The 25,971-nt window shown below is 46.7% G+C and overlaps 1 protein-coding gene across 1 annotated transcript; it reads left to right on the top strand.

The window, feature by feature from the left end:
• The first annotated feature begins 4,098 nt into the window (after nt 1–4,098).
• Nucleotides 4,099–6,396, top strand: LOC125517414 (calcium-binding and coiled-coil domain-containing protein 1-like). Its single transcript, XM_048682640.1, has 11 exons — nt 4,099–4,320; nt 4,439–4,614; nt 4,745–4,858; nt 4,940–5,008; nt 5,083–5,139; nt 5,222–5,275; nt 5,357–5,419; nt 5,525–5,819; nt 5,915–6,058; nt 6,138–6,218; nt 6,335–6,396. Exons 1-8 carry the CDS (start codon nt 4,182–4,184, stop codon nt 5,594–5,596), a joined length of 744 nt encoding a protein of 247 aa, XP_048538597.1. The 5' UTR covers nt 4,099–4,181; the 3' UTR covers nt 5,597–5,819; nt 5,915–6,058; nt 6,138–6,218; nt 6,335–6,396.
• Nucleotides 6,397–25,971: the final 19,575 nt, after the last annotated feature.

Here is a 25,971-nt window from a genome sequence, read left to right on the forward strand (position 1 = left end):
AAGTATAACATGATCCGAGTTAACTAGGCCGTGTCCGATCATCACGTGAGACGGACTAGTCAACATCAGTGAACATCTTCATGTTGATCGTATCTTCTATACGACTCATGCTCGACCTTTCGGTCTTCTGTGTTCCGAGGCCATGTCTGTACATGCTAGGCTCGTCAAGTCAACCTAAGTGTTTGCATGTGTAAATCTGTCTTACACCCGTTGTATGTGAACGTTGGAATCTAACACCCGATCATCACGTGGTGCTTCGAAACAACGAACTGTCGCAACGGTGCACAGTTAGGGGAAACACTTTCTTGAAATTATTATGAGGGATCATCTTATTTACTACCGTCGTTCTAAGTAAACAAGATGCAGAAACATGATAAACATCACATGCAATCAAATAATAATAGTGACATGATATGGCCAATATCACATAGCTCCTTTGATCTCCATCTTGGGGCTTCATGATCATCTTGTCACCGGCATGACACCATGATCTCCATCATCGTGTCTCCATGAAGTTGCTCGCCAACTATTACTTCTACTACTACGGCTAACGCGTTTAGAAATAAAGTAAAGTAATTTACATGGCGTTTCTCAATGACACGCAGGTCATACAAAAAATAAAGACAACTCCTATGGCTCCTGCCGGTTGTCATACTCATCGACATGCAAGTCGTGATTCCTATTACAATAGCATGAACATCTCATACATCACATATATATCATTCATCATTCATCACAACTTTGGCCATATCACATCACAGAACACTTGCTGCAAAAACAAGTTAGACGTCCTCTAATTGTTGTTGCAAGTTTTACGTGGCTGCAATAGGGTTCTAGCAAGAACGTTTTCTTACCTACGTGAAAGCCACAACGTGATTTGTCAACTTCTATTTACCCTTCATAAGGACCCTTTTCATCGAATCCGCTCCAACTAAAGTGGGAGAGACAGACACCCGCCAGCCACCTTATGCAACTTGTGCATGTTAGTCGGTGGAACAGGTCTCACGTAAGCGTACGTGTAAGGTTGGTCCGGGCCGCTTCATCCCACAATACCGCTGAAGCAAGATAAGACTAGTAGCGGCAAGAAAGTTGACAACATCTACGCCCATAACAAATTGTGTTCTACTCGTGCAAAGAGAACTACGCATAGACCTAGCTCATGATGCCACTGTTGGGGAACGTTGCAGAAAACAAAAAATTTCCTACGGTTTCACCAAGATCCATCTAGGAGTTCATCTAGCAATGAGTGATTGGATTGCATCTACATACCTTTGTAGATCACGCGCGGAAGCGTTCAAAGAACGGGCATGAGGAAGTCGTACTCGACATGATCCAAATCACCGGAGATCCTAGCGCCGAACGGACGGCACCTCCGCGTTCAACACACGTACGGTCAGCGTAACGTCTCCTCCTTCTTGATCCAGCAAGGGGAAAGGAGAGGTTGAGGAAGATGGCTCCAGCAGCAGCACGACGGCGTGGTGGTGATGGAGCTGCAGTACTCCGGCAGGGCTTCGCCAAGCTCTATGGAGGAGGAGGAGGTGTTGGAGAGGGAGAGGGAGGCACCAAAGGCAAAGGTAAGAGGTCCTCCATCCCCCCACTATATATAGGGGGGCCTAGGGGGGGCGCCGGTCCTAGGAGATGCAATCTCCTAGAGGGGCGGCGGCCAAGGGGTGGGGGGCTTGCCCCCCAAGCAAGGGGGCGCCCCCCCTTTAGGGTTTCCCCCACCCTAGGCGCATGGGCCCTAGGGGAAGTGGCGCCTCAGCCCATTTTGGGCTGGATCCCTTCCCACTTCAGCCCATGGGGCCCTCCGGGATAGGTGGCCCCACCCGGTGGACCCCCGGGACCCTTCCGGTGGTCCCGGTACAATACCGGTGACCCCGAAACTTGTCCCGACGGTCGAAATAGCACTTCCTATATATAATTCTTTACCTCCGGACCATTCCGGAACTCCTCGTGACGTCCGGGATCTCATCCGGGACTCCGAACAACATTCGGGTTACTGCATATACATATCCCTACAACCCTAGCGTCACTGAACCTTAAGTGTGTAGACCCTACGGGTTCGGGAGACATGTAGACATGACCGAGATCGCTCTCCGGTCAATAACCAACAGCAGGATCTGGATACCCATGTTGGCTCCCACATGCTCCTCGATGATCTCATCGGATGAACCACGATGTCGAGGATTCAAGCAACCTCGTATACAATTCCCTTCGTCAATCGGTATGTCACTTGCCCGAGATTCGATCGTCGGTATCCCAATACCTCGTTCAATCTCGTTACCGGCAAGTCACTTTACTCGTACCGTAATGCATGATCCCGTGACCAGACACTTGGTCACTTTGAGCTCATTATGATGATGCATTACCAAGTGGTCCCAGTGATACCTCTCCGTCATACGGAGTGACAAATCCCAGTCTTGATCCGTGTCAACCCAACAGACACTTTCGGAGATACCCGTAGTATACCTTTATAGTCACCCAGTTACGTTGTGACGTTTGGTACACCCAAAGCACTCCTACGGTATTCGGGAGTTACACGATCTCATGGTCTAAGGAAAAGATACTTGACATTGGAAAACTCTAGCAAACGAACTATACGATCTTGTGCTATGTTTAGGATTGGGTCTTGTCCATCACATCATTCTCCTAATGATGTGATCTCGTTATCAATGACATCCAATGTCCATAGTCAGGAAACCATGACTATCTGTTGATCAACGAGCTAGTCAACTAGAGGCTTACTAGGGACATGTTGGTGTCTATTATTCACACATGTATTACGATTTCCGAATAACACAATTATAGCATGAATAAAGACAATTATCATGAACAAGAAAATATAATAATAATGCTTTTATTATTGCCTCTAGGGCATATTTTCAACATTATGAACCATATAGTTTAGACACTTTTAATCTCAGGCAGGGCAATGGAGGAGCCCGGGGTATTCTTGGGCATTCCATGGAATACCCATGATTTGGCCCAATAAAAAATCAGATATACATATCCATTCTCCAGGCTCCAGCCCAGGCAACAGGCCACGCGAAGTCGAGCCCACGGCACGCAGCCCTCAACTCGTTCACCAGCAGGATCGACCTAGCTGCCGCTGCCGGCGTCGGCGCTGCAGCGACAACCGCACCAGCCACCAGCACGGCAGCACCTCCAGGCGTCCAGCCATCCGCAAGTCCCATTCTCTCGGCTACTCTGCTCGCGGCCTCGCGCTCGTCCCCTCGTTGGTTGTGACTGTATAGCAGCAACAGTAAATTGACTTAGAAAAGTATGCTCCTGAACCTGCAAACAACAATTAACATAGACGCTTAGGAGTATCCTAACTGCCTCACATGAGCAGCAAATAGATTACATAGATAGTTATCCTACATATGAATTTTTGTACAGGGTTATTGAGAAGAGTACGATTTCTCAAATCGGTTCGATCCTCTCCAAAGGAAGTTTCACAGTGCAAAAAAAAAAGGTGTGAAAGAGCAGATTTAGCTGAATCGCTCCTGGGGCTTTCTACCCCAGGAAGCTTAGTGATTTAGTATACATTTACATTGTATTGCAAAAAAAATTACAATGAATATCCAACACCAAATTCCTGGCTCCGCCACTAGGGCAGGGGCATCACATCTGGTTTGGCCAACCCGATTTGTATCCCATCTTTGTTGGTTTTTGTTTGTTGAATAAAGTAAAAGCTTCGGCTAGGGCCTAGGGCGGACGGAGAGCCGCTGCCGAACCTGGTACACGATGAAGCTCCCCGATGCATGGCGCCATCCCCAACGTGTCCCCGCACCACGCCTACCCGACCGCGCCGCGAAGACCACGTGTGCGGGGCCGCTTCGCCACGTGCACAGCCACGCACTCAAACGGGTCCCACTTCAAACCACCACCTCCCACCTTCACTTATTCGCGCCTCCGCCCTTCCCAGTCTCGACGGTCAGACATCCCTCCGCTCCCGACCAGGAATCGCGCGCGAGCTCCAAATACGCAAAAACTGAAGCGCCCGCGTGCAAACCAGGGCGGCATGATGACGCGTGCGCGCTCCCGCTAAAACCTTTCTCCCGGCGTTCGGCGAGCGAGCTGAGAGCGCGACACTACGACACAGATACTCCCTGACCCATGCCGCGAACGAGCCTGCCTGAATATTCGTGAGAATTGGCGCGACAGGACAAGGTCGACCCATGGCAGGAGATCGCCGGGCTCTGTGTCTGGTCGCCGGCGCGATCCTCCTCTGCTCGTGCTTTGCTCGGGTGCTGTGCGGCGACGAGCAGGAGCAGCAGCAGGAGATTCAGAGGCTCAGGTCCAAGGTCGCGTCGCTAGGTCAGCTGCCTGCCGGTTTATTTGTTGAGCACAAGATATGAAATGTAATCGTTTCGTGTGTTCCTGCTTTGCTGGGCGAAGAAAGAATTGACAGTTGAGTTTATCTGGTTGGGTTCAGAGGACGAGGTCGGCTGGAGGAAGGAGGAGACCTCGCAGCTGGAGAGCGTCGTCAGGGAGAGGACGGCGCAGATCGCGGCGTTGGTCGGCGGGCTAGAAGCTATGCAGGTGAGGAATGTGGCAGATGATGAATCCGTGGTGAAGGCGAGCACCAACAGTGCGATGATCGAGAAGCAGGTAAGGAAATGGACCATTAATTCCAGTCTCCAGTTTCAGCAAGTAGCTAGGTAGTGATCGATATTGCAGTGGCAATCAATCCCAAATTCATATGGCAACCGAACTGACGAAGGATACAAAAGGAGAACAGATTGAGAGGCTGGGCAGTGATTTGGAAGACCAGGTTAAGAAAGGGGAGTTGTTGGAAACCCGGGCTAGCGAAGCAGAGAAAAGCCTGCTTGAGCTTGGTCAGAAGTTGGATCGTGTAAGTACAGTCATGTTGGCCGGGACAGGTTATAGTGGGTGGTTGTTGGCAGAATTCTGATGTGATTCGTGTCGTATTCAGGTTGAGAAGATAAACGCTGAGCAGAGGAAGAAAATTGAGGAGCTGGAACAAGATCTTCAGCATTCAAAAGTTGGTACACATGCAAGGAAAATACAGTAATTGAGAAGAACCCTCAACGTGCTAATTATATGCTTCATGTTCAGGATAAACTGTCTGGGGTGCAAAGACAAGCAAAATTGAAGGCTCAGGAGTTGGCAAATGTATGGGCAACTAGAAGTACAATATTTTTGCTTAGAAGTCAGTGATCTGCAGAGAACTTAACGCATGACGGCTCATTTTCAGGTTCATGGCATGTGGCTTCCGTATTGGTTCGCATCGCGCTCTGTACATTGTCAGGTATAGGTGGATCCATCCAGTAGTATGGAACTTTATGTAGATTTCGAGACTTCCATTTAGGTTTACTTGCTGCATTTGCAGGAACTAGCATCTGCCAAATGGCATCTCCATGGGAAGCCTGTGCTTGATGCTCTGTTGGAGAAGGTTTGTTTGTTTCATATGGATATTTAGTTAAATATCGTACAAGTGCTACTTGCTAGTAGTATTTCTAAATGCAACCACCACCGTTTTACAATGCCAAGTTGACAGGTTGCTAAGACGTTGGCACATGCACAAAGACTGGTGGAACCACACTTGCAGGCAACAAAAAATGTAGGCTAATGTTCTGAACCAACACTCCCCCTCACCTCTTTGTGAAACACTCTGACACGCCATCTCTTGCTTCATGAAGAAACTGGTGCCTGTTGCCAAATTTCATTTCAACTCACTGAAGAACAGCACTAAGCCGGTAGCTGCCAGGATGGCCACAGCCTACAGAGCATGCAAGGATGCCATCCAGCCATGTATGGTGAAGTCTCAAGAGTTTGCAGATCACTACTGGCAGGTGACGCTGATGCATAGCAAGCGATTTCATCTCATTGTATGCATGGTTGACCCACCTAAGTCTGATCCTGAACACGAACGGTTTCACTCTAGTAGGAATGCAGGAAGTTCTCCGAGCCACACGTCGCACGGATCGCGGCAGCGTCTGAACCTCACCTTTCGGCTGTTGAACCTTACACGAGGCCTGTCAAGTCTGTTTGGAGGCAGCTCGTTATGGCGACGAGCTTCTACCATAGTCAGGTGCAGCCTTTTTCTCCCTCAAAACATGGCACTGGCCGTATACACTTTGGGCTAAAAATTAATCGCTGTTGAAATGCAGGTTCAGAAAGGAATCAGTGGCTTCCTGGAGGACAGTGAGCTGCTGGACCAACTTTCAGCTTATAGACTTGCGTGGTGGATGGTAACTAAAATAAGTACTTTGTTTCCATAACACCGTTGGTATCACAACAAAAAAATCCACAGCACAAATTTCACCATGCTTACTGAACTCACACCTATTCGCTTCGTCGTGCGCAGGCGTCCGCCATGTTTGCGCTGCCGATGTTGTACGCCTGCAAGATCTTCTCGGCTACTGTCCGGTAAACTAACACTTCTGCTTCGATACACCCCTCCTAAACACAAGGACGGCTCAGATTAGCCCATACCTCTTCATAAGTAGGGGCATGATAGCCATTTTTTATAAACTCTTCACGTATACGCTGTACTTTTTTTTTAAATCACGTATACGCTGTACATTAACGGACGTGCACACCCTGCCGTGCTGGGCTGGCCCATTCAGCACATTCATCATTTCTTTTTTCTGAAACCGCAAAAAAAGGTGCTTGCTGCAGGTTTCGAACCTAGGCCCTTCAACAATTAGCACAGCCGCAATAACCAGCTAGGACACCGGACCTCAAGTGCTACGTAAGTTTTTTTATACTTAAAATATAACACTGGAAAAGCGCAACATTTTCTGGTTGTTTTTTCTTTTCTTTTTTTGTTTCTTAAATGCGTGAAGTTCTTATAATTCGTGATTTTTTTAATCGAAAATGACGAAAAAGTTTCAAACTCTTGAATTTTTCTTTCAAATCAGTGAACTTTGTCCCCCAAAATTGATCAGTTTTCTTCACAAATTCGTGAACTATTTCGCAAGTTGGCAATTTGTTTTTGAAAATTGTTGGTCTTTTTTATAAATTGATGGACTTTGTTTCTAAATCAATGGATTTTTTTAAAATTTTGTTAATTTTTTTTCCAAATCAATGAACTTAATTTGAATTATTGATGAACTTTTTTCAAAATCAATAAAAGAAAAGAAAAACAAAATAATATAGAAACCCATGTAAAAACTGAAGAAAAAACCAGCCCGGTTGAAAAGGAAAACCACAGTCTTTCTTTTTAGCGTTATATTTGACGCACTACAAAAGATGGAAAAAGGAAACTTAGGCCATGATCAACGGAGGTGTTCGAGTAGGCGAGATGGCTCCGTCTAAGAGCACGTCGTTTCCCGACATGCTTGAAATGGCCCAAAAAAAATTCATGCCTTGTATGACCAATTCAAGGCACCATGCCAAGTTGTTTTGGTTTTCGACAAGTTTTGCATTTTCCGTAGTTTTCTCGGTAAAAAAAATGCTTGATAATGGGCGGCTGTGTCGCAACTTGCATACGTTGTCAGAAATCGTACAAACCTGGCATGGATGACTGCCATGGTCATGCCGACCTGCTTGAAAAGGTTGGGGTCATTTTAAGAATCTTCAAAAGTAGACCATGTTTAATGAAGGGTGTACAGGTTGGCTAGAAGGCTCTACCTGAGGGTGCGTTGTTTCTCAACATCCTTCGAAAGGCCTAATTTTTTCCACCTCCTTCTATGATCAAATCATGGCACCATGTCAAGTTGTTTAAGTTTTCTACAATTCTTTCGTTTTCTAGAGTTCTCTCGATGAAAACAAGCTGATAAATGGCCGGACGTGACACAACATGCATACGTTGTGGGAAATTCATTCAAACCCGGGATGGATGCCTACCATGTGCATGCCCGCCTACTGGGAAAAGGTTGGGATGATTTCATGCATGTTCAAAAATAGATCATGTTCAACAGAGGGTGTTCGGGTAGGCGAGAAGGGTCCATTTGAAAGCATGTTTTTGCGGCATCCATTAACTCACCCCAAATCTTTCCATGATCTTATATTACCGGTTAAACGCACCATGCCAAGTTGTTTTGGTTTCGACAAATTTGACTTTTCCGGAGTTCTCTCGGTTAAAAAAGGTAGATAAATGGCTGGACGTGTCGCAACTTGCATATTTTCTCGGAAATCATTCAAACCTGGCATGGATCCTTACCACAGGCATGCCCCTTGCCTGCAAAAGTTGGTGTCGCTTAAAAAATGTTTAAAACTAGACCATGTTCAATGGAGGATGCACCCGGATGGAAATGACCATGGTAGGCAACCATGCTAGGTTAAACAATTTTCGACACCGTATGCAAGTTGCAACATGTTCGACCATTTTATCGGTCTTCTTCTACAAAGGAGACTCCGGAAAATGCAGAATTTGTCGAAAACCAAATGAACTTGGCATGGTGCCTTGAATTGCTCGTAAAAGGCCATGAAAAAAATCGGATCCATTTCTTCATCATTTTTGGTGGGGAAATTGGGGCCATTTCAAAGATGTTGAAAAATAAAGTGCTCTCAGATGAACCGTTCTGACCTTACCGAATAATCTCCATTCAACATGGTGTTTTCTGGACATCCTTGAAATGACCCCAACTAATAAATACAAAGGGATAAAATTGAAAACAGTAAGTGTTTTTTAAAACATTTTATAAACATTTTATATTTTTTTAAATCACTAGTTTAAAAAGTTAGTTAAAACTTGTATTTTGGTATTCAAAAAAAGAGATAAATGAATTAAAAAATAAGAAATCAAATGAAAAAATAGAAAAGAAAATAAAACGCTTAGGCCTTGGCCCAACTGGGCGACGACATTGCTCTCGTCGGGCACGTGTTGGGCCGGTCCAAGAGCTCGCGGATTTGAAAAGTTCATCAATTGTTTTAAAAATATTCATGGATTTGAATATTTTCACAGAAATTCAAAACAAAGTTCACTATGAAATTTGCAAAAAAGTTTTCTCGGTCTTGGGAACCTCGGGTTCCCATCCATTTTTTTCCTGTTTTGGGACCTTCTCAAAGGTCGTGAACCGTGTTTTTCTTTTTCTTTTTCTTTTTATCTTCTCTCCTGTTTATTTTTTTGTCTTCTTTGACTTTTCGTTTATTTTTTAAAAACTGTTCGTATTTTGACATTCTGAGCATGTTTGAAAGGCATGGACATTTATTTTGAAATTTATGTACAAATTTAAAAAATACAAATATTACTATTTTATGAACAAAACAGGAAAATTAGATACCCTAAAGAAAACCGTGCAAAAAAAAGAGAGAGATGTAAACTAAAGAGTGGAGGTGCTGTGTTTTTTTCATGGTGTTATGTCTCCCGCACAAGAAATGAAAAACAAGCCAAGAAAGCAAATGTGATGTGCTGTCCAGGATGGTTTGTGTTGTTACAAGTAGTGCGTGAGGGTGCTGGTTCGAATCAAGCCGAGGGCATCCATTTTTTAAAAATTAAAACTAAAAAGACGTAAATGGGCTGAGCCATGAGGGAGGGCTGTTCGCCGGGTATCATACGAACCTACAGCGTATATATTTTCTATGTAGAAAAGTGAATACAATTTGTGAAAAGTCCATACTGCCCTTTATATGTTTTGTGAGGGGGGGTGTACCGAAGCACTTCTCCTAACTAATCAAATGATCCATGTTGTTAGACCATTCATTTATTCATCATTCATAGAAGGATTCATGTTATGCATTGTTCACTTCCCTTTCCCCGAATAATCCACGGCACTTTGCCTGTTCCTGTATGCTTGTCTGCAGCAAAAAAAATCAGGCGAGAGCCGACAGAGGTGGAGGCACATCTTCGAGCCGCAAGCACGCGCACAGGGTCGAGGAGTAGAGGGCACGGGTCGCTGTTACCCACGAGCTGTTTGTCCCCTGGTGATGTATGCTGAACGGCGGAAGCTTCCTTCGTGTAGAACTCTGATCAGAAATCGTAGACGCTACTGCAGCAGTGTAAATTATAGGCGCTAGGCAGGGGATAGTTATGATTTAGCGGCTGAGCATATGCGCGTGTATGTAGCTCCCAGTGAACTCTACGGTTCATGCTGTTGTCTGTTGATATGTATATGTATGTACACGGTGTATAAAATGGAGATTAACCACATGACACACGTGGTAAGCAATGCAAATTATTCATAAAAGTTAAGTAGAAGTTACTTGTGTGGGGTAACGAGGTGAGAGTGGATCCACCATTTATGGTTGTAAAAAATTATGTTGTTTTAAAATGTTCAGTTCATTTTCTTTTTGTTTCAGGATGCATCATCATGTTTCATCATCGTACCAATTAGAAAGAATACACTTGTTTCACATTCAGCTTTGTTGTTTCATTGTAACAATAAGAAAGAACACATTTGTTACGCATCAGGTTTGCTGATACACAATGAGGCATTAACATGCGCTACAGACAATGACACATTAAGACACATTTAGGAACAAGAAAAAAATCAACTTGAAACGAGAAGGAAAATCCAAAGTAACGCTTTGCAATAAGACAAAGTAGAATAAATTGTCATGCAACCACCGACGATGGACCCATGCACGGTAGAATTGTTTTCGGGTCCCTATGTATGTCTTGCTTATAGTGATACGTAGGGAAGGCTCCTGTCAGGGGAGCCCTAAATGGGTCGGCGCATGCGCACGGGAGGCCATGGCCTTGTTTCTTTGGTTCTTTTCACGTTTTGTGATTATTTTTATACTTCTGTTTATACTTCTAAATATTCTAAGTAGATACTCCCTCCGTAAAGATTGGTTATAGAGGGAGTATATTTAAAAAAACATTTTACATAAAATATTTGAATAAATATTAATCAAGCATTTAAAAAATATTGAATATGTATTAAAAATATGAATTTATATTTAAAAAATTTAAACATGTATTTGAAAAATATTCTTGATATACTCGAAAAACGTAGAACTAAAGCGAAAAGAAACAAAGAAAAATGACAAAAAAACAGTGAAAAGCGAAAAGAAACAAAAGAAAACAAAGAAAAAAAACAAAGAGAAAATGAAGTAAAAAGTGTAAAAATAATGAAAAATGAAAAGAAACAAAGAAAAATAAGAAAATATTAAAAACCAAGAAACAAACAAAATAGAAGAAAAATGAAAAAAAAAAGAAAAACCGATAAAAGCATGAAAGAAACAAAGAGAAACCAAGGAAAAATGAAAGAAAAATCAATGAAACGAAATATAACAGCGAAAAAATAAACCAAAGAAAACCAGAGAAGAAATAAGAAAAGCAAAAAACGAAAAAAGAAAGAAAAGAAACTGAAGAAAACCTACGGCGACCAAAGCTGCAACGCGCAAGCGGCAACAGCGAATCTACACTAACAGGTCGGCCCATCTGGAAGAAGCATTTCCTATTCGACGCTTCAGGCGCCTGTTACAGCACGATGTGCAAACGAGCGCACACCTCTCCTCCATGCTGGGTCGGCCCATCTTCCCTTTTTTCAGTTTTAAATAAACATCCAAACGACTGTGCGGCTGGTAGTTCCTATGCTGCACAATCACCCCACCACCCACACATGATGTGCTCAACGAAAAAGGTGTAACAGCTCCCGGGTGCCCCCACACCCTCACGAACAATAAATTCATAAAAAAATGAAAAAAATGTAACTTTCTGGGATCAAAGATGATAAAAAATTCCATCTTCTTGCAAAGTTTCAGCAACAAACGTGGAGCCCTCACCAAGTAAAACAAAATCACTGCTTAAAAGTGTACACAAACTTTGAACAATGATTTTGTTTTTTAGGTGAGGGCTCCTCGAATGTTATCTTTAGCTAGAGTTTTGCAAGATCGTCAAAAGTTTGATCATGTTTAATGTCCAAAAGTTTCATTTTTCCTTTTTTTGAATTTACTGTTCAGTGTAGGGGCACCCGGGTGCTGAAAATCATGTCTTTGTGCTCAATTACATCTTCTCTTTTCTTTTCTTCCTTTCTTCTTTCTTATTTCTTTTTTTTCTTTTCTCCTTTCCCTCTTTTCTTTTCTCTTTTCTCTTTTCTATTTTTTCTTGTCCCACTTTTGCAACGGTTTTGTTCAGTTTTTTTTAATTCTTTTTCTTTGTCTAGTTTTCTCTTCCTCTTTTACTAAATTGAATGAACTTTTTCTTTGAATTGAATGAAATTTTTAGAAATCAATGAGCTTTTTACAGAATCAATGAACTTTTTTCAAATCAATGATTTTTTTTTCAAAATCAATGATTTTGTTTCCGATTTTGTGATTTTTTTAAGTTTTGATGAACTTTTTTCAAATTTGATGAACTTTTTAAAAATCAATGATTTTATTTCAAATTTATCATTTTTCCAGTTTCATGAAATCCACAAACTTTTTCCGAATACATGTAAGTTTTTCAATATGTGAACTTCTTTAGAAAAAAGGCGTGAGTTTTTTTTCAAATTCATGACCTATTCTCAAATTCGTAATTTTTAGATCCATATTTGTTTTTCAAAGTCAACCAGTCACTGACTAAACGTTTGGATAGTGAACCGATCGTACGATACGGTCATTGTACGAGCAAAGAAAAAGGGTGGAGCGAGCAAACGAAAAGAGGAACGAGCGACCAGCTCGCTTGCTACTAATAAGGATCCGGGGGAGGAAGTTGTTTCTCCGCATAAGAACATGTAGCCGCCGAAACGCAAAGAGGCTCCCACGCGGGTGTATAGGGCAGTGGCAAAGGCCTTGCTTCTTATTGATGGGGGGACATGTGCTGATGGTGTGGGCACAAGCTTGACCAAAGATGATACAACTTCAGCTAGCAATAGCACTGAGGGTGATGGATCTTTCCGTGAACCGAAGAAGAAGAAACCCACTCCAAATAACTCGGTAGAGACCGCATCGCGGTCCTGCCAGGATCAATGAGCTGCTTGAGCTGGAACTGTCGGGGGCTTGGGAACCCCGAGGCAGTTCGTGAACTTCGCAGTATTGTGAAGTTGGAAGGCCCCACTCTTCTCTTTGTAATGGAAACAAAAATTAAAGCAAAAAGAGTTGAGGATTTGAAGCATACACTAGGTTTTAGTGGATGTTTTGCAGTGGACAGTGCTGGCCTTAGTGGTGGCATTGGTCTTTTTAGTCTCGAGATGTAACAGTCGAGTTAAAGAACTATAGTCAAAGTCATATTGATGTGGTTGTTCAGTGTAATAATCGAGATTTGACTTGGCGTTTCACTGGTTTTTACGGAGCTCCGCGAGCAAAAAATAGGCATCATTGTTGGTGGTTCTTGCGTACACTTCATTCGTTACCACATGCAGCTTGGTTGAGCATGGGGGATTATAACGAAACTATGTACTCCTCTGAACACTTTAGTAGATCAGCGAGGTATGAAAATCAGATGCGTGCTTTCAGAGAGGTTATAGATGAGATTTCTTTCCAAGATTTAGGCTGGTCTGGTACGGCTTATACTTGGGATAATCATCAAGCTGGAGGAGCTAATGTCAAAGCCAGATTGGATCGAGCATTTGCCAATGAAGCTTTTCGTCAGCTCTTTCAGCATATACGTGTCAGGCATATCCCTTCGGTGGAGTCTGACCATTGCTTTGTGTTTGTAGAGATTAAAGAGAGCTTGCCATCTACTACTCTGAAAAAAGAAGCAATTCAGATGCGAAAATGTTTGGCAAACTCATGTAGATTATGACCGCTTGGTTTGTGACACCTGACGGGGCATACAACGCACTCCGGGGCTCCAAGGTGTAGCATCAGCGTTGAGCACCTTGCAGGCTACATTAGAACCCTGGGGTTCCAGGGAGTTCGGCAGTCTGACGCGCTCTGTCAGGTAGCTCCAGAAGAGGTTGGATTGCCTCCGTTGCCGGTCTATTGGCATCGGGCCGATAGAGGAGGAGAAATCCGTAGTAAAGAGGTTAAAGGAGGCTTTACACCAGGAAGAAATCTGGTTACGACAATGTTCTCAAGTCCCATGGCTCCGGGATGGAGATCGAAATACTTCCTACTTTCAGGCTCAAGCTGCTCAACGCAAACAAATGAATAGAATATCAGGGCTAAGACGTGCTGATGGCTCCACTTGTGCTACTGAAAGTGAGGACAAGGAAGAGGTGCAAACACTTTATCAAAGCTTGTATTGTTCTTAGGGTTTTAGTGAATCCAACTACCTGTTATCACATGAACCGGAGAGAGTCACTCCATCCATGAACGATGAACTGAATAAACCATAGGCGGGAGAGGAGGTCAAGGTGGTGCTGTTTCAAATGGCGCCGTCAAAAGCCCCCGGTGTGGACGGATTTACAGCAAGGTTTTATCAACGTCATTGGGATTTGCTTGGCAATGAAGTGACCTTGGTTGTTCTGGATTTTCTTAATGGAGGGGAATTACCTACGGGTCTGAATGATACTTCCATAACTATAATACCAAAGGTACGTCACCCCCAATCAATCACACAATATCGTCCCATAGCTTTATGCACAGTGCTTTACAAGATTGTGGCAAAGGCTATAACGAACAGGTTGCGGAGTCTGATGGATATGATCATTAGCGAGGAGCAAAGTGCTTTCGTTCCCGGACGACTCATTACAGACAACGTACTTGTTGCATATGAAAGTATCCACACGATGAAAAGGAGGAAGAAGGGAAAGAACATCTCTTGTGCAGTTAAGCTAGATATGATGAAAGCCTATGACCATGTCGAGTGGCACTATCTCGAAGCTATACTGTCACGTTTGGGTTTCAGTATGGGTTTCGTCAGGATGATAATGAAGTGTGTCTCCTCCGTCCGTTTTTCTTTCAGAATCAATGGGGAGCTACTTCCGTATTTTACACCTACCGGAAGTTTTCGGCAAGCAGATCAGTGTCACCATATCTATTCTTGTTGTGTGCCGAAGGCCATTCCTCATTGTTGAAATATTACAATGGTGCAACTATCGATAGGGGACTGCGGGTGAGCTATAGATCACCGTGGGTCACCCATTTGCTCTTTGCAGATGACAGCCTCATCTTCATTAATGCAAGTAATCCGAGTGCGCTCAGGCTAAATGACATCTTGAGGATATATGGAGAGGCCTCGGGTCAGTGTATCTGAAAGTGCTAGTGATCGACTAGAAGGGGGGGGTGAATAGGCGATTTTTATGAAAGTCTTCAAAACATGGAAGTTTCGAAGACAAACGATAGAAATAAACGTATTACCATGCAGCGGAAGGTAGACTACACTAGGAAAACCATAGTCAAGTATTCAATGAAGTGAAAGCACAATGACTAATAGCAGCTAGGCAGTAAAGATCAGGTAGGAAGATATTGTGAAGCCAATCAGAACAAGCAGTCACTCAGTGAAGACAAAAGATAATGCAATCATACAATGACTTCACAAGGACCAACAGTAAGCAAAGGGAAGGGAAGGATGAAACCAGTGACTCATTGAAGACAATGATTTGTTGGACCAATTCCGGTTGCTATGACAACTGTACGTCTGGTTAGGGAGGCTGAGATTCAACTCAGAAGACCTCGTCTTCACCTTATTCCCCTTGAGCTAAGGACACCTAGTCCTCGCCCAATCACTCTGGTAAGTCTTCAAGGTAGACTTCCAAGCCTTCACAGACTTCGTTCACCGGCGATCCACAATGACTCTTGGATGCTGAGAACGCGACGCCTAACCGGCTGGAGGATTCACAGTCCTCAAGTGTAATAAGTCTTCAGATCACACAGACAGGAAGACTTAAGTGATGCCTAACACTCTTTGGCTCTGGGTGTTTAGGGCTTTATCCTCGCAAGGAATTCTCTCTCAAAGGCTTCGAGGTGGGTTGCTCTCAAACGACAAAAGGCGTACTCTAACTCTGAGCAGCCAACCGTTTATGGTTGTAGGGGGTGGGCTATGTATACTAGGCAACCCGACCTGATTTGTCCGAAATGACCCTGGGTCACTAAGGAACTGACTTGTGTTCCAACGGTCAGATTTCAAACACACACGACAACTTTACTTGGGATACAAGCAAAGCTGACTTATCCAACTCTGGACAAGATTTGCTCTCATAGTCTTCACTCGAAGACATAGGATTTTGGTTAAGCATCACTTCAGTCATTTTGACTGGTTCTCTTAGACCCCACTTAACAGTACGGTGGTTCCTATGACTCAACAAAAAAGAAAAAGAACGACGAAAGAACTAAGTCTTTGTCGTGGTTCTAAGTCTGACAGTAATGTAGGGGGGTAAGTATGGAGAGGCGAGATCTTAGCTATGGAGAAGTTGTAAGGACGCAAGGTTTACGAGTTCAGGCCCTTCTTGGAAGAAGTAAAAACCCTACGTCTCGGGGCCCGGAGGCGGTCGACTGGATTATGTGAGTATGAGTTACAGAGGTGTGAACCCTTGTCTCGGAGGAGGGGGTGGCTTATATAGAGTGCGCCAGGACCCCGGCCAGCCCACGTTACGAAGGGTTCAATGTACATTAAGGCAGGGCGTTACTGGTAACGCTAGTAATAAAGTGCTATGATGACCATAAAAGCTATTTAATGACCGACCGTTAGCGTGCGGGGTGACTTTAGGTCTCCTGGCTGTCGAGTGGTTGGATCTTGGTCGAGTGATCGCTTCTTGGTCGAGTGACTTCGAGTCTGTCGAGTGGAACACCTTCAAGTCGATTGAAAGGTGATTTCTTCTAGAGATGTCCTTGGGTAGGGAAGTTAGGACAGGTCCATGACCCTACCCTAGGTACATAGCTTCATCATTAGCCCCCGAATGGATCGAGGTTTGAGTGGGGAAGGAGTTGAGGACCTCTCCAACTCATTTTTCATGCCGTGAGCATATCGTGCTCTAGATCAATGGACCCGAGTGATGGCAGCAACTTCCTTTTCAGTCGCCTTGATCCATTCTTAATTCTTCGTCGAGTGAGTTTCTTTACTTGTAAGGCTCCGAGTGACGGTGCGGAGGAGATCTTTGGTCTGACAAGTTATTTGCTGCCCGCGGATTTAGTAGGATCCGAATTTTGGGAAGCGCGCGGGACGGGGGAGGCCGCAGTAATCGGACGAGATAGAGCGGAGCCGCCTCGATCCCCGCGCCACCTTTTTCGCCATGTATCACTCGTGCGGTCGTTACGGGATTTGACAGAGCCATCTGGGCCTACCTGTCAGCCACTCGGAAGCGGCCTCATATAAGGCGTTGGACCGGAGTCTCCCGAACAGTGCGCCCCATTATCTCTTCTCCTCCTCACGCCTCTCCTTTGCGCTCGCTCTCGCTCCAGCGCCACCACGCCACACGCGCCTCATCGGCGACAATGGTGAAGGAGAAGACAGCGACTCTGGAGCGGGCAAAGAAGGCGACGGCGAGGTCAAAGGGGAAGGCGACGAGCCGGGGCGGATCTTCCTCGCGGACTGGCCTGCCGAGGGGTTGGATCCAGGGCGACTGGATCCACTCGAGGATCTCCCAAGAAGACCTCGACAACCTGGCCGAGGGAGGGCTGATCCCCTACGACTCGGCACGGCTTCCGGGAAAGGAATCCGAGCCGCAACCCCGGGAGGGTGAGCGCGTTCTTCTTGCCACCCACGTCGACCGTGGGTTTTCCTTGCCTCCTCATCCTTTCTTCCGAGGGTTTCTGAACTTCTTTGGGGCTCAACTCCACCATTTTACCCCCAACTCAATCGTTTATCTTGCCGCGTTCATTTCCTTGTGTGAGAACTTCTTGGGTTGTCGACCTCACTGGGGTCTTTTCAAGCATATTTTCACTTGTCGCTCCCAGACAGTGAAAAAGGCTAATCCGAGTGACGAGAGGACCCAAGTGATCCAGATGTGTGGGGGTCTTGGCATCCAGACGAGGGGGAAAAGCTCCTTTCCGGCCATGATTCTTCCCGATTCAGTTCGTGGATGGCAGTCGACCTAGTTCTACTGCAAAGACTAGTCGACGCCAGGGCAATCGATTGGCCTCCCTCCCTTTACCATGGACCGAGTGGAAAAACCCTCCCCTTTTAAGGTGCTCCCGGAGGAGAAGGCGCACGTGAAGGTGTTGGTCAACAGAGTGGTCCAGCTCATTCGTGACGGGGTCACTGGTATGGATCTCTTGGAGGTCTTCCTTCAGCGGCGCATCCAGCCTCTCCAAGCCCGAGACCACCCGATGTGGATGTATTCGGGTCTAGAAGACTCCACTCGGATCCACCCGGAGGAGGTCGATGACGACACGCTGGAGAAGTGGCTGTCGAGCATTACCGGGAAGAAGGACAATCCCAGAGGAGCCAGGAGAGTTCCCCCATTCGACCAGTCGCATGCACCAGAGCAGGTCTGATTCTGAGTTTTTGCTTGTAATCTGAATTCACTCGCGCAGCTGTCTGTATTGCATCGACTGACTTTGTTCTCCCTGCTTTCTTTCAGGCCATTATTGAAATGTATTCGATGCCCAACGGGGAGCAAGAGCAAGCTCTGGAAGGCGAGGCGAGTGGTGGCGGAAGTGGCGAGTGGACTTCTGATGGTGAAGGGGATGGTGGAAGTGACGACTCAAGTGATGGGGAAGAAGTCGAGTCGCCTCCTCACATAGAGAGACGATCCAAGCTTGACCAAGAACAGCCGAGTGCCCGTGACAAGGCAACTGCTCAGGCTGGTCAGTCTTCGAAGCGTCCTCGGGTCTCTTCACCAACCCCGATTGAGAAGGCGCCAAAGCACCCCAAAGTTGCAGAGCCGAAGACTCGGAAGGCGCTGCCGAAGATCAAGATCGATATCCCTGTCGCCTTCGCGTGAGTGTCTCTCCTTGTATTCACTCGACGCTCCGCGCTGTTTGTTTTTCTTGTTTTAACTGGACGAAATTTGGAATTGTTAGCGCTGCCACTTCCGGGACCTCAGCTTACAGGGATGATGATGAGGTGATGGAGGATGCGGTCACTTCTAATCCGGGTATGATTTCTGCCATACTATCTTTCTTTGGTCGATTCAACTGCATCGTGCATCATTGGGTGACGTGATTTTGGCAATTTGAACTTTGTACAGCTCCCAACATTATTGACCTCCCTGATGATGATGAAGAGCCCGAGAGGTCTTTGACGAGGAAGAGTAGGCGAGCTCCTGTAAGTGAGGCGCTACAGTCGACGCCGAGGGCGGAACCAGTCGTTCAGGACACTGGTGACGTCAATCGGGGTTCTGTTACCTTCGCGGAGCCCCTGTCGAGTGCCTTGCCTTCTTCTTCGACTGCTCAGGCCCCTGTCGACCCGCCTTCACTTTTTGCAACCCATCATGTCCCGGAGGACGAGGTGAATGCTGCTAGGGAAGCCATACGCCAGGCAGGCATTATGATGGAGAAGATGAAGACGGTGCGGGACGCCAGCCAAGCCGCCTATGATGCCAGCTCGGCTCTCCAGAGCAATGTTCAGGTTAGTTGGTCGCCGCTTGTTCTGTTAGGATATGCTATCTGAAGATTCTTTCCGAAAATCTTTTCATCTGTACACCCACTGGGTGTGTCGATTGAATTTTTTGGACTAGTGGGGGCACGCTGAGTGCACCCACTGGGTGTAGTCCCCGAGGCTACGGCGGACTGCTGGCAGTCGACCGTAGTCTTTGTATTTTGTCGAGTAAAACCGAACTGGTAGTTTGTTTCTTCCGCTCGATCCGGTCGAGTGGGATCAGAACCGGTGGGGGCACGCTGAGTGCATCCACTGGGTGTAGTCCCCAAGACCGCGGTCGACTGCTGGCAGTCGACTATGGTCTGAGTTCTACTTTGTCTCTCTTTTTTTTGAACTCGACTCTGGTGGGCCGGTCGAGTAGAATCAGAACCGGTGGGGGCATGCAAAGTGCACCCACTGGGTGTAGTCCCCGAGACTATGGTGGACTGCGTGCAGTCGACTATAGTCTTAGTATTTGTCGTTTTTGCTATGGAATAATTTCTCCCCTTTGATTTCAGAAATCTTGTGATCTTGGAGCCCGCTTCACTGATTTGGAGAGGCAGCAGATTCAACTGAAACTTGATTGGAGCTGGCCAGGACAGAACTGCAGACGGTCAGAGACGGCGCCGCTGGTAAGACAAGTTTGTCGACTGGTCAGTTTTCAGCTCGAGCATCCTTCTGCTATTTCTGAACCAATCATCATTTCTTTGCAGAAAAACTAAGGGAAGCTTTGGCGAAAAAAGATCAGGATTTGGCTGCTGCCCAGAAGGAGGCTGACGACAGGACCGCTCTGGCCGGACAGAAGCTGGCTTCAGTCGGCCAGTTGGAAGAAGAGAATACCAGGCTGAAGACTGCTCTGAATGAAGCCAACAGGGAGTGCGCACGCTGGAAGAAGGAAAACCTCAACCTGAGCGAAAAGATGGAAGGCATCGCTCGCAGGAGGGACGATCTGGAGAGCTACCTGAGGAGCCTTGCCAAGAAGTTGTATATCAAGCTTGAAGGTGCACATTTAGTTCCGACTGATTTTTTTTGTGTCGACTCAGTGTATGAAGATTGACTTATCCTTGGATCGTGAATGCAGAGTTTTGCCAGAACTTTGAAGAAGAGACTGGGAGGATCGAACCAGGTTTGGATCCAATCAACTCTCCAGTGAAAGATGAAATAGCCATGAATCTGCTCCGACTGGAATCTCGCATCGACGGTGTCGTGGACTACTTGGCTCGACTGAAGGTCGCCATGTCACGGATTGACCCGGCACTCTGGCCAAAGGCTACGCTCCAAAACGATCTTGAGTCTTTGATGGCTTGACTTAACGGAATCCCTGACCGAGTGCAGGAGTGGAAGAAATCTTCTGCTCGTTGTGGCGCTGATGTGGCTCTGTCCTTGGTTCGTGTCCACTGCAAGAAGGTGCGACAAGACAAGCTGGACGCAATCAAGGTCGCAAACACCCAGAAGCACGACTTCCGAACTTTTATGGAGACCTTCATAGCTGCCGCCACTCGGATTGCCGATGGCGTCGACCTGGACGAGTTCGTTGAGCCTGCCAGCCCTCCTCCCGCGGAGTGAACAAACTCTTGTGTCCTACCTTAAATTTTCCTCGGAATGTTGAGTGGTTTTTGTAACCATTAAACTTTTTCGGGCTGCATGCCCGAGTACCTCGATCCGTGATCCAGAACCTTTTAGAATTTTATCTGAACTTGGTTTACCGTTGAATATCTTTATGAATCTCCTGCTGAGTGAACCCAATCTTTATTCGAGACAACTTTCTGTATTCGCAACGCAGCCCCGAAGGAGGGGGAAGCAGTCGACCCATGTCTTGTATTTGTGGCGAAGCTCCCCAGTGGCGGGCGGCTGTCGATCCACACCCTGTTACTACAGAGTGGGATGGAGCGCACATTGTATTTGTGGCGAAGCTCTCCAGGAGAAGGTGGCAGTCGAGAAGGTGGCAGTCGACCCGTACTTCGTTACTGTAGAGCGGGATGAATCGCGCATGTATTTGTGGCGAAGCTCTCCAGGAGAAGGTGGCAGTCAACCTGCCCCTCGTCGTCCTTGAGGATTGAGATGTGTTTGGGAGAACTTAGGCGAGTACTGGACTGCAGCTAAGCCCCCAAGTGAGAGGATCGCTCTCCACTCGGTAGGATTTTTTCAAACTTAGGCGAGTGCTTGACTGCGGCTAAGTCCTCAAGTGAGAGAACTTAAGCGAGTACTGGACCGCAGCTCAGCCCCCGAGTGGGAGGACTGCTCTCCACTCGGTAGGATTTTTTCAAACTTAGGCGAGTGCTTGACTGCAGCTAAGTCCTCAAGTGAGAGAATTTAAGCGAGTACTGGACTGCAGCTAAGCCCCCGAGTGGGAGGACTGCTCTCCACTCGGTAGGATTTTTTCAAACTTAGGCGAGTGCCTGACTGCAGCTAAGTCCTCAAGTGAGAGAACTTAGGCGAGTACTGGACTGCAGCTAAGCCCCCGAGTGGGAGGATTGCTCTCCACTCGGTAGGATTTTTTCAAACTTAGGCGAGTGCCTGACTGCAGCTAAGTCCTCAAGTGAGAGAACTTAGGTGAGTACTGGACTGCAGCTAAGCCCCCGAGTGGGAGGATTGCTCTCCACTCAGTAGGATTTTTTCAAACTTAGGCGAGTGCCTGACTGCAGCTAAGTCCTCAAGTGAGAGAACTTAGGCGAGTACTGGACTGCAGCTAAGCCCCCGAGTGGGAGGATTGCTCTCCACTCGGTAGGATTTTTTCAAACTTAGGCGAGTGCCTGACTGCAGCTAAGTCCTCAAGTGAGAGAACTTAGGCGAGTACTGGACTGCAGCTAAGCCCCCGAGTGGGAGGATTGCTCTCCGCTCGGTAAGATTTTTTCAAACTTAGGCGAGTGCCTAACTGCAGCTAAGTCCTCAAGTGAGAGAACTTAGGTGAGTACTAGACTGCAGCTAAGCCCCCGAGGGGGAGGATTGCTCTCCACTCGGTAGGATTTTTCCAAACTTAGGCGAAGCGGATTCGCGGCTAAGCCACCCACTGGGGAATTTCTTACGCAAACAAAAACAATAATGATCACTGGGAGAATTATAACGCTCTTGTCTTTTGATAAATAAACTACAGGAGTTTTTCTTATTACATCTCATCCGAGTGAGAATTCAAGTATAAAAGGGGCAGAGTAGCTCCGCATTCCAGGCTCGTGGCTCATCAATCTGGCGATCGACATTGTAGAGGTGGTATGCTCCATTGTGGAGGACTCTGGTGACTATGAAGGGGCCTTCCCAAGTAGGAGCAAGCTTGTGTGGTTTCTGCTGATCCACTCGAAGGACTAAGTCTCCTTCTTGGAAGGCTCGGCTCTTCACGTTTCTGGCATGGAATCGACGCAAGTCTTGCTGATAGATGGTCGATCGGATCAGGGCCATTTCTCTTTCTTCTTCTAGGAGGTCGACTGCGTCCTGTCGGGCTTGTTCTGCTTCATCTTCTGAGTAGAGCTCGACTCTGGGAGCGTTGTGAAGCAGGTCACTCGGTAAGACTGCCTCGGCTCCGTAGACTAGAAAGAATGGGGTTCTTTCGGTCGATCGATTCGGGGTTGTCCTCAATCCCCAAAGGACTGATGGGAGCTCGTCGACCCATGCACCTGCTGCGTGCTTGAGATCGCGCATCAATCGGGGTTTCAGTCCTTTGAGAATTAGGCCATTTGCCCTTTCTGCTTGTCCATTCGACTGGGGGTGAGCGACCGAAGCGTAGTCGACCCGAGTGCCCTGAGAGGCGCAAAAGGCCCCGAACTTGTCGGAATCGAAGTTTGACCCATTGTCCATGATGATACTGTGCGGAACTCCATATCTGAATATCAACTCTCTAATGAAACTGATAGCGGTGCAAGCATCGAGATTCTTGATAGGCTTGGCTTCAATCCATTTGGTGAACTTGTCGACTACTACCAGCACATGAGTGAAGCCGCTCCTGCCTGTTCTCAGTGGCCCAACCATGTCCAGCCCCCAAACAGCGAAGGGCCAGACGAGTGGAATGGTTTTCAGGGCTGACGCGGGCTTGTGCGGCATATTGGAGTAATACTGACACCCTTCACATTTGTCGACTATCTCTTTAGCCATCTCATTGGCCCTTGGCCAGTAGAACCCCGCTCGGTATGCTTTAGCCACAATGGTCCGAGAGGACGCATGATGACCACAGGTCCCCGAGTGGATATCGTTAAGGATCATCTGACCTTCTTCTGGTGTGATACACTTCTGGCCGACCCCAATCGCGCTTTCCCTATATAACTGTCCCTTTATGACTGTAAAGGCCTTGGATCGACGGATGATCTGTCGAGCCTCTTCCTCGTCTTCTGGGAGTTCTTTCCTTAGGATGTACGCGATGTACGGTTCTGTCCAGACGGGAGTGATAACCAGCACTTCCATTATCAGATCGACCACAGCTGGAACTTCAACTTCAGTCGGATCCGTGGCGCTTTTTGGCTGCGGGGCATCTTCCGTGAAGGGATCCTCCTGGACTGATGGTGTGTGGATGTGTTCCAAAAATACATTGCTGGGAATGGCTTCTCTTTTGGAACCTATTTTTGCCAAATCATCAGCTTCTTGATTTTTCAGTCGGGGTATGTGATGAAGCTCTAACCCCTCGAATTTCTTCTCCAGCTTTCTCACTGCATTGCAATAACCAGTCATGGCTGGACTTCTGACATCCCACTCCTTCATCACCTGATTAACCACCAAATCTGAGTCGCCATAGACCATGAGGCGACGGACGCCGAGTGAGATGGCCATGCGCAACCCATATAAAAGTGCTTCATATTCTGCCTCATTATTGGAGGAATCAAAATGGATTTGAAGAACATATCTGAGTTTATCTCCTATGGGGGAGACCAACACCACTCCGGCACCGGAACCACTCAGCATCTTGGAGCCGTCGAAAAACATAGTCCAATGCTCCGAGTGAATCTGAGTCGGCAGCTGCTGTTCAATCCACTCGGCGACGAAATCTGCGATCGCTTGGGACTTGATAGCTTTCTTTGCCTCAAACTTGATATCAAGGGGAAGGAGTTCAATCGCCCATTTTGCCACTCGACCAGTTGCATCCCTGTTATGCAGGATCTCTGATAATGGAGCATCGCTGACAACTGTAATGGAATGATCAGAGAAGTAGTGAGCAACTTTCTTGGTGGTCATATAAATCCCATATACAAGCTTCTGATAGTGAGGATATCTTTGCTTCGATGGGGTCAAGACTTCAGAAATATAATATACTGGGCGCTGAACTTTGAAGGTTTTCCCTTCTTCTTCCCGCTCGATCGTAAGTACCATACTGACGACTTGTCCTGTGGCTGCAATGTAAAGCAGCAAAGGCTCTTTGCTGATTGGGGCAGCAAGCACCGGCTGGGTGGAGAGCAGAGCTTTGAGCTCTGCAAACGCTGCATCAGCTTCGGGAGTCCACTCGAACTTGTCGGACTTCTTCATCAATCAGTAAAGAGGTAATGCCTTTTCACCGAGACGAGATATGAATCGACTTAGGGTGGCCAAACAACCAGTAAGCTTCTGGACGTCGTGCACTCGCACAGGGCTTTTCATTCGGAGTATAGTGCCAACTTTTTCTAGATTGGCGTCGATTCCCCGTTCGGAAACGAGAAAGCCGAGTAACTTTCTGCCAGGGACTCTGAATGTACACTTTGATGGATTAAGCTTGATATCATACCTCCTGAGGTTGGCGAAGGTTTCAATAAGGTAGTCAGTGGGTCGGAACCCTTCCGTGACTTGACCACAATATCATCCATGTATGCTTCCACGTTCCGACTGATTTGAGTGAGTAAACACTTCTGAATCATCCTCATGAATGTGGCTCCGGCATTCTTGAGGCTGAACGGCATGGTAACATAACAGAAGCACCCGAATGGAGTGATGAAAGCTGTCTTGATCTCGTCAGGTCCATAGAGACGGATCTGATGGTACCCGGAATAGGCGTCTAAGAAAGACAGTCCCTCACATCCCACAGTCGAGTCGACTATCTGGTCGATGCGGGGGAGAGGAAAATGATCTTTCGGGCAGGCCCGATTGATATGTTTAAAGTCAATGCACATGCGAAGTGACTTGTCCTTCTTGGGGACCATGACAATGTTGGCGAGCCACTCGGAGTGGTAGATTTCTCGGATGAACTCCGCTGCTAAGAGCCGAGCCACCTCTTCGCCAATAGCTTTTCTCTTTTGGACGGCAGACCGTCGAAGATATTCCTTTACAGGTTTTACTTTTGAGTCGACTCTCAGGCGATGCTCAGCCAGCTCCCTGGGAACACCTGGCATGTCAGAAGGCTTACATGCGAAGATGTCCCAGTTCTCATGGAGGAACTGGATGAGCGCTTCTTCCTATTTGGAGTCGAGTGTTGTCGAGATATGAGTCCGGGCGGCGCTGGGGTCGGTCGGGTGGATGTGAGCTGTCTTCGTGTCGCCAGTCGACTGGAAAGCTGACTCTATAGCGGGCTTCTTGGCTCGCAACAGATCACTCGGGTCTGCAGTCTTGTGGTATTCCTGCAACTCCACCACTGCCATCTGTGCGTCGGCGATCTTCGAACCCTTCTGAAAACATTCTTCCGCTTTCTTCCGATTGCCCGTAATGGTGATCACACCTTTGGGGCCAGGCATCTTCAATTTGAGATACACGTAACATGGTCGGGCCATGAAGCGTGCATAAGCCGGCCTGCCCAAAATAGCATGATAGGCACTCTGGAAGTCTACAACTTCAAATGTCAATTT

Source organism: Triticum urartu, chromosome 1 (genome assembly GCF_003073215.2).
Source record: "Triticum urartu cultivar G1812 chromosome 1, Tu2.1, whole genome shotgun sequence".
Classification (NCBI taxonomy): Eukaryota; Viridiplantae; Streptophyta; class Magnoliopsida; order Poales; family Poaceae; genus Triticum; species Triticum urartu.

What these genes read in the sequence shown, in the direction of transcription:
- LOC125517414 (XM_048682640.1), top strand. Translation starts at nt 4,182, where the DNA reads ATGGCAGGAGATCGCCGGGCTCTGTGTCTGGTCGCCGGCGCGATCCTC. An exon ending in AAGATCTTCAGCATTCAAAA is followed by an intron (nt 5,009 to 5,082) that starts GTTGGTACACAT and finishes CTTCATGTTCAG; the next exon opens with GATAAACTGTCTGGGGTGCA. An exon ending in TTGATGCTCTGTTGGAGAAG is followed by an intron (nt 5,420 to 5,524) that starts GTTTGTTTGTTT and finishes CCAAGTTGACAG; the next exon opens with GTTGCTAAGACGTTGGCACA.